Source organism: Adiantum capillus-veneris, chromosome 9, assembly GCF_014529385.1.
Source record: "Adiantum capillus-veneris isolate H3 chromosome 9, ASM1452938v2, whole genome shotgun sequence".
NCBI lineage: Eukaryota > Viridiplantae > Streptophyta > Polypodiopsida > Polypodiales > Pteridaceae > Adiantum > Adiantum capillus-veneris.
Window position 1 is genome coordinate 136208495 of NC_140939.1, and position 9256 is coordinate 136217750.

The 9256-nt window shown below is 43.8% G+C and overlaps 1 protein-coding gene across 1 annotated transcript; it reads left to right on the top strand.

Annotated features, from left to right (window-relative positions):
• The first annotated feature begins 776 nt into the window (after positions 1 to 776).
• Positions 777 to 6145, top strand: LOC147451224 (uncharacterized). Its single transcript, XM_086520886.1, has 5 exons — positions 777 to 927; positions 1180 to 1240; positions 1516 to 1588; positions 5981 to 6011; positions 6090 to 6145. The coding sequence occupies exons 1-5, from the start codon at positions 777 to 779 to the stop codon at positions 6143 to 6145; spliced, it is 372 nt and encodes a 123-aa protein (XP_086377012.1).
• The last annotated feature ends 3111 nt before the right edge of the window (positions 6146 to 9256 follow it).

Below are 9256 nucleotides of genomic sequence, written 5' to 3' on the forward strand. Positions count from 1 at the left end.
CCCTTAGCAATGGAAGCACCGGTGGCAGCGACATGCTGCATTTCTACACAGACGACGCCCCTAGCTTCAAGATGAACCCCACCTTCATCCTCGGCATGAGTGTCTTCTTCATTGCAGCTGTCGCACTCCTCCACGCTGTAGGCAAGATCTATGCATCTCGATCTGCTGCTTAGCTATTAAGGCCTCTTTTCTTGGTCTTTGTCATAATTTTGTAAGGTTGTAAGGATCTACATCAGAAGCAGATCTGGCAGCGAAATTGACTGCCTACAAGTCTGTTGTAAAATCTCTTGAGCAATTTTGCATTGGATACATCTGATTCATCACGAGACGTCGTCGTTTTTGACAAGTTTGGATATGGCTGGATGCTTGAATCTTTGTGCATACAATAACGTATATGTATGCAAGTTCCAAAGTATGTATGTGTGTTGCTTTTCAGAGATTTAATGTTGGTCTCTGTTGCTCAAATGTGGAAAGTTAAGTCACACCACTTCACTTATGCTCGACGTGGGTGACTCTGATCGGCCTTAACATTAGTGTGCTGCTGTGTATTTGCGAGATCGATTTTCTCAACAGCTATGGGTAATTTGTTCGTCTGAGGCAATCATCATATATCAAATGCAAAATGTTTGCTGATCTCGTTGCCACGTACATGGAAAATACCTCTATTGATATGATGCATTCATAGGGGAATCGCCTCTTTTTTGAGTGCACATGGCTCTGCAGATATGGTCCTAGAATGTCAGAACCTAAGGATTTCCCCTCAGTGAGAACTCAGCATGTCCACTGTACTCGTCGCTCATGATGTGATTATGATGCAAATATGGAGTGATGACAGAAGAGTTACAAATCTTGCAGGAAGCAGATCTTCCAAGTCTTGTGCTCTCCAGACATTGTCGATGGCGATGCATACAGATGCTCCTGATGTTTGTAGAGTTTCCAGCCTTTCTTTCAATTTTCCTTTCCCCGCCAGCACACTTTGGAAGTATGTGGCTTGACCTCCTAATTGCCACAGCAGGGATGATTGCGTCTCTCTGATCCCCATACTATCAGGGCTTTCATTCACAAATTCCACATGGGCCACATGATTGAATGCACATTGCGATTGTTGCAGCTCTTCTAAAATGTGATCCAAGACGCAACTACTTATGGCCTAACTCTACCGTGTTTCATTGCAAACAGATCAAGAGAAACTTGGACACAACTCCTCTACATTTGCAACGGCGACATATTCCAACATGCGGTGAGTACAAAGTGCCACATTTTAATCTTGAACGCTGAGGACACAGTAAAAAGGAACACACCGAAAATTGCATGCTACCGTGGGAATGGCACGTTCCCTCGTATTATAAAAATTGGGGAGGACTGTGCAAACTCCCCCGTGCAGGGACACCAGCACGTTTTCTTTTTTTTATATAACATAAGAGATAAAGAACACATACAAATAATGAGATTACTCTCAGAACCTTAAACATTGTGCTATTACTTTTCTAACGCTTCGTACTTATTCTTTGCAAGGGACATTCAAGAAATCAGCTACCGCTTGCCTCTTCTCAGTCCGAAACCCCACAACAGCGCAATCCAACACCAGGTACATAGTTGTTTCAAACGCTTGAACTGTCCATTGCTTAGCCGTGACTAGTAACTAAATATCACAAGGTTCTGATCGCATTGAACCATTAAGATTGAGTCTGACCAAAGCCTTCAATAGACCATCATTGAAATCTTAGGATACACCTCAGCAGATCGAAAGCGAGACATCGCACTTCAATCAAGAAGAAGGCTAGATTTCTACCATGCTCACAATCATGGATTGATATCGTCAATTTAGTACACCGATGGAGTTCAGAAATAGCAACGACATTCAAACCTTTAAGCATTTTCTTTGTTTGTGGTTTAGTTTTCATCCAAAGAAGTGCCTCTTTTCATTGTACTCGAGCTCCAGACGAGACATCAGTTGCAATGTTTGATAGCAGTCTACTGGTATCCAGCTTAGAGGCTACACAAATAGAAACACAATGGGTGTAGTGCTCCGCTTGTGAGAACTCAAGTACACGTCACAGATATTGTGTGCCGTTACTTCCAGACTACACAAGAAGAATACTGAACGGAAATCAGCTTCACATACAGCTACTAAGCGTCATCGACATATCTATCAACGCCATCTCAACAGTGATAACAATTGCACGTGGTACACTAGACAGACGTTCAATATTAGATAACCCTCTGCTATCATGGAGTAAAGAGCATAGAACAACCTTCACAGAGCAAGACCTAGCTACATCACACAAGTGGCAGACATACTTGCATTCAATCTTGAGAACAACTTCGTACTACAGAAGTACACGTCGATGGTGGCTAAACGACCGAATAAGAAGCTTGGCCTCTGCATACTAAGTCAAGATAGTGTGAGCAAGATCATTCAACACCAACAAGACAACGCACCGTTTGCACTGATGGCGCAGATTGACACGAGTTTGATGTTTGGAATCATCGAAAACATCGTTGAACTAGCCAGGAGAAGAGCATTCACCGCTAGCGATACTTACGAATTTGCTTCTCTGCAGCTCCGTGGCCGTCAACAATTTCTTGAGAGAACGGTTACTTTCAAGCCCAACGGCATGCCTGCCGCATCAAGCTCCGTGAACGACATCACAATAGAGACGGCAACGTTTCCATTCATGTTCCCTTTCGGGAAAGGCCAATATGATGGTAAAATCAACTTCAGTATATATGTAAAGATACGTGCATCGACTCTGTTCTCCGTTTACACCCTGTACAAGCCATACATGCTCATAATGTACCAACTAAAGCAGGCTCTTATGTTGGCTAACAATACACACACGAGCTTGTTGCAAAGAGACATGTGCTTCGGTGCAGCACCCCTTCCAGCATGCCAGGCTCCTGCTCGTGGCACCGCAAGAACCTAAAGGACTTGATAGCAATGGTGGGCGAATGGGGAATGCCTGATTTCTTCTTGACTTTCACTGCCGATGAGGTCACAAACACAAGATGGCCTGAGATTGACACGATCGAGCTAATTGCACATCATTTGAACGTCTCCTTCACTTGGACAGATTGCCCAGTCCAATGCGCCCTCACCTTCCACACTAAATTCCAAATGCTTATGTCCAAATATATACTTGCGAAAGGTGTGTTGGGTCGTGTGCAACACCACTTGGTTAGATATGAGGTCCAAAATAGAGGATCACTCCATGCTCATGTCAAATTGTGGATGCATGAAGAAGACAAAGAGCAACTATCTGCTGAGATAACTGCATACATCCCGCCAGAAACTAGCACTGTGGTTTTGCCAGAAGTGAGCCGCCTCCGACAACTCGTGCTCAGGAAACAACTTCACAAGTGTCGTACAAGTTGTTACCACGGTCAAAGAGATGGAGTATGTAAACATGGTTTTCCATTTCATGCGCAGCCAAATCGAAACCCAGTCTTCAACGAACAAAATCAAAGATGGCAATACTTCAGGCCCCAGCATGAAGACAGAAATGTCGTACCGAACCACCCTACACTGCTTCTGCTATGGGGTGCACATATGAATATACAGCGGGTCACCAATTCATCGTTGTCCTATTACCTCCTGAAGTATGCACTCAAAACTGAACCAATGGGCCATCTCAACATCCGCTCAGAGGATGCATAGCGCTTAGGCCTAGGTGGCCTTGACACTGTGAAATTGAAGCTGATCTCAGCCTCTTTACTGTCGAAGCCTATCTTAGCAACAGAAGTGGCATTAAATTGTTTGCACATCCCAATCATTTCAAAGAGTGACACCGTCCAATACGTCGGCTCATCACCCCCGGCACTACGACAACGAATCATTTCTCGCAACAATGATGTCGTGCTGCACCCTGTCGATTTGTACTGCGCACACCACAAAGTCTGGAGAATCTTACGTTCTACGACTTCCACAAGAATTACACAGTGACGAAGGGAAGAAAAGTATATCAGAGGCGAACACCTACGGCCAATCGAGCGGCAACACCGACTGGTCCGTTTCACTGACTTCCACCCAGGGCATCATCCTGAGGCTTTCTTTTACAACGTGTTGCTAAAGAGAATCACTTTTAGAAACAAATCCCAGCTGCTCTCACCGGAGAACAAGTCCAGGTCGTACCATCTTGAGTGCAAACTTAGAAATTTGATACTGACAGATGAGGACCTTGAGATGTACATCACAGAGTATACACAACGAAATATGCTCACGACAGATCAAACACACCAATTTCACAACATGATACTACAGAAGACATCCTCAACAAAGGCTACCTCATTTCAATCTCCAGATGTGCAAACAGACTACGAGCAACAGGACACGACTTCTCGTATCTCTACCCTTCTAAACGAGCTTCAAAACGTCTAGAACGCGTCACTAACATCTGAACAAGCAGAGATCTACAAGAAGCTCACAACAGCAAAGGGTGGTCTACATGTGATCACAGGCACTCCTGGCATTGGCAAAAGCTTCCTCATAAGATATATCATAAGCCAACTCATAATGCAAGGGAAAACTGTCACACTCGCTGCTTCAACCGGTGCAGCGGCCACGAGGTTAAGCAACATCGCTACAACTGTCCATTACCGATTCAAGATACCAGTGCGCACACAATAGTATCCCCTGTCAATCTCCGAAAATGATGACAGATACGTCAGTATCAAAGAAGCAGACACAATTATCATAGACGAGATTTCTGTGTTGACAAAGCAAACTTTTGATCTCATAGTATGACAAATTGTGAATGTCGCCAACGGCACACTGCTAGACCCATTCAAAGATAAAAAGCTCTTCTTGTTCGGTGATTTGGCATAGTTTCCGTCGGTATGCAAGCATCAAAGTGATCATTGCTACTCATGCCACATCACAATCTCCACTTATTGGTCCACTGCTACTACGTACATTATGTCTTGCTCAGTGCGCCATGCAAAAGATATCTCTTTCATAGAGTTCCTCAATACAATAAGAGTCAGGCTCCCCACAAAGAAAGAGATCCATGATGCGATCGGTGACCGCATCATAACGCAGGATCAAATAGAGCAACACATGGATAGGAATATGACAATCATTTGCACACACAAGAGTGACGCTCGATATTATAATAACCTTCTCTTGGAACGCTTCCATCGGAATAGTCACATCATCCAAATCGGCCTCAAGACAAATGCACACAACGTCCCTGAGCTCCAAGCATGGCTTGAAGATTCCGACTTCCACGCAATTGACAGAATAGCAGAAGGAGCAAAGGCGCTAATAACAGAGAATATAGACTTAACAATTGGAGCAGCCAATGGATCACTATGTCACGTAGACGAAATCCTCCAAGATAAAGAAGGAGACGTCTAAGCAATCAAAATCACACTCGACACATCCAAACAGGAACTTACACTTCGACAGTCAAAGCATAGCAGACGGACATTCAATGGGCACTGGTACCATAAATCCACATTCCCACTAGCTCTCGCCTACTCTATGACTGGACACAAGTCCCAAGGCGCAACAATCAACTCCAACGTCTTGCTCATTGTAAAAGAAGTTTATGCCCCTGGCCTTCTATACGTGATGCTATCACGTGTCACTGAGCGAACCCGACTACATTTACTAGAGCTACCTATGCCAGAGATGTTCACACAATCTAGATTTTTGAACTTCTAGCCGGTAATGTTTCCTACACCCTCTTCAGTATCAATTCCTCTTTCTATTAAAGAGATGAAATTGCCTTGTAATTGCCTTCTATATAAAGCGGGAATTTTTGTTTAACTGCTTGTCTTCTCTTCTGTGGACTTCTCATGTTCAATATGTTGCAGTGCTGAGACACCTTCCCTATCACCCCTACTCACTCTGATCCACCTTTTGTAAGTTTATTGCTCTTTCCTTTTTCACTTCATTCATTTGTGTTTAAACGTTTGGCGGATCTTATGCTTCAGAAATACTGTAAGAGGTTATCAAAATAAATTTTTTTACGTGCAGGAAACTGAATCAAACAATGGATCACAACACGGTACATTTTGTACGCTTCTCTGATCTTGCATCTGCTTGTGTATACACATGCAAATCAATAACTCATCTTACTGTGCAGCTCTTCAAGCAATACACGAACAACGCAAAGGAAACGTAACCAGCGATACAACCTAAGAGATTTTACCTCACGACTAAGCAGATGAGATTGGCAAACTCAGCAGGTGAGAAACCCCATGCGTATATTGAGGGGTTCCATACTTTTCAAGAGCGTCGCAACTTCATGAATAAGTGCGACGCAAGATATAAAGCTCTAGACCAAACGATGGCCACACCAAGCACAATCGGAATGACAGCAGGTACTATTAGAAAAGAAAAATATAATGCCTTCTATCTGTCGTGCTAACCAGCTTGCTTCTACATCCTGCAGGTCTCATGAAGCAAATACTAGAAGAGCTTGACATCCAGTACGAGGATGATGAGAGTATGTTGCGTAATGTTGAAGCACAACAACTCCTCAACACAAAAACTGAAGGAGTTACACTGTACACGATGGAGCATATGCGATTTGGTTACAACATTGATTTGGCTGAACTTTCAAAAGCTACTCAAGAAAACTGTGCCGCTATCTTGACAAATTTCATGACTTCGGCAAACCACACGAACGATGCAACTAACCCACCTATCACAATCCAGAAGGTAGCATGGCACTACAGTAAACACAAGTCACTAAATTACAGACAACCAGCCTCCCCATACGAGCCAGTTGCGACACACCAAGGCAAGTATGGATAACAAGTATCACTAGCTTCCATTCATTTCTACATAGCACCGCATGTTTTTATTTACCTAACCAATCTGCATGGACTGTAGATTTAGACACTCATCAACAACCAGAGACAAGCATCGGTCTTCCACCCCAGAAAAAGCTGCGTCGCAGCAAGAATACATAGTCTACAGTATACGCTGCACGAAAAACGATAAGAGATATATCGGAGTTACAAATAACGTCCATAAACGCGTTGGCCAGCACAAGCGCAATCCTCCGAGGAGAATGCAAGCGGACATGCAGGCACATAGTCCTTTCAAGGACAATTTTGAAATTATCACTTTAGCAACCAGTACCAATATACATAAAACTAGAAACTTAGAACATTTCTATATTAAACAACACAAGACAACAACTGCATTAGGTTATAACGTTTGTTCTGGACATCCACCAAGGATGAGAAAATATGATTTTTTGAAAAAAAACAAGAAGGTCTAGCTGTGAACTTCTGCCATCTTCATTTCATTGTTTTGTTCACTGTCTTTGTCACATACCGTTGCTCATTGGCTACAACAATGTTTTTTTCTTTCATTCAAACTATGGCAAACATGACAACTTATCAACTTCTTTGATTGAAATGCTTTTTCTTTTCAATTTAGAATGGGTAGGCCGATTCCAGTTGATCTGATTGAGAAATAGTCAGAATTTCAGACTGCAATGTACATGTTGCAATACTGTCTTTACCCACATTTGCAAGAGCGGGTGCTCAGACACTACATGCATAAATGGAGTGACTTCATTCCATGGCCAGTTCAGCCACCTACCCCATGGCATCCACATTACATCACTTGGAATACACTCGATCGACAAATCACCATCGACATCGCCGTGCTAGCTAGTTGCTCCACAAAACACCATTGTATGTTGTTCGTTCAGATTGCGGACGTGCGCCGCCTACTCGAAACTATAGAATTAAATTACTCTAACGTGGTTCCCAGCCACCTTCAGTCAGCTAAACAATTCGTTTCACGCTATTTTTCTGTCAACCAGTTTTCCACACGCTCAACTCTGAAGAGCATCTTACCGATATAGTCCTCCTCCTCTTCTCCACAAAAGATTTGTCCATTTCATTGTAAAGAAATCATTTCATGCTACATTCAAAGTTCCGTTCTTAATTCCTCAACTTTTTGGCATATTATTTTCATCAAATCGTTTCAGTCACTTACACTCACTTGGCGTAAGAAGATTTGTGAAAAACAAATAATAAGTGCTCTCTCTCTCTCTCTATCTCTCTCTCTCTCTCTCTCTCTCTCTCTCTCTCTCTCTCTCCTTTCATTTCGACAATCTTCTTTACGGATCTATACTCTTGTTCAGTGCTTGCTCTCTCTAATTGCAATCACCTTGAAGGCTTGTACCTGTATACCAGTTTGTTATCTACTTTCGGTTATACAGGCTGACGAAGCACTCTAGTTATAAATGACTAGTGATAGTAGCTTTAAAAGCGAGACCACATTGTAAGATCATCCTAGGTACGTAAGCTGGAGGAGAAGGCACGTGAGATGTGCCATGGTGCGCAACCAACATGAGCGGCATCGTGCTGTGCAGGCAGGAGGGCGTGTAAGAAGAGATGATGGGGAGGAAAGGGGAGGATCTGTGACACGAGGTCTGCAGGTCGGGGACTTGAGGGCAGGACGCATCAAAGATGTGCAGCTCGAGGGCAGAGGTCTGCAGGTCGGGTGCTCGAGGGCGAGGGGTTTTTGGGGCAACAATTGTTAGCCCTGGAAGGTATCAAGGAAGGCATATTCCCTCAATCCCCCAATCCACCTACAAAAAGGCCCTCCCGACTCCTCTCTGCGCTTCCTCACCTTGCCCTGCTCCCACACTGTCTCCATCATTGTCCATCACCTCCTACATTGTAGCTGCTCATGCGCAGGAGAGAAACACACACACACACCCAGTGAGAGAAAGAGAGAGAGGGGAACAGGGTTGCCTCTCGTGCGATGATGCGGCTGCTCCCGGAATAGGAAAAGAGAGAGCGAGAGCCCTCTTCGTTTCTAATCGAGAGAGAAAAACGAATCTCCACAGCATCTCGATTTTTAGCTTTTTTACTTTGGTGCAGACATACCCTCTCTCTCTCTCTCTCTCTCGATGTGCTGCATGCTCCTCTGTTCAGGCAATGGCAGCCCTCTCGCAACCTCTCGCAATGGCAGCCTGTCATCCCCTCTGTTGCATGCTCCAGTCATGTGCCTCCCCTTCTGTGAAATATCTTACCACTATTAACGGTGCTCACTCGGTGCCTCAATCATCTCACCCACCCCCTAAATCATCTCCCCCTAATGTAGGCAACCTCCCTTCATCCTAGCACTTACCCAATAAGGCTCCGCTTGCCTAATGTATATAAAGGCACCTTTGTTATGTTGAAGAGTGTGCAAGTTCTTATTTCATTCTATCAATACAATTTAGCTTTACTTCCTTGCTACACTGCAGTGTCTCTCTCTCTCATTATTTACTTTGTTAGA

Bases quoted from the DNA above. Each gene is read 5' to 3' on its own strand.
- LOC147451224 (XM_086520886.1), top strand. From the start codon at position 777: ATGTCCACTGTACTCGTCGCTCATGATGTGATTATGATGCAAATATGG. The intron at 928-1,179 runs GTAGAGTTTCCA...CATTGCAAACAG, and splicing joins TACAGATGCTCCTGATGTTT to ATCAAGAGAAACTTGGACAC. The intron at 6,012-6,089 runs GTACATTTTGTA...CTTACTGTGCAG, and splicing joins AAACAATGGATCACAACACG to CTCTTCAAGCAATACACGAA.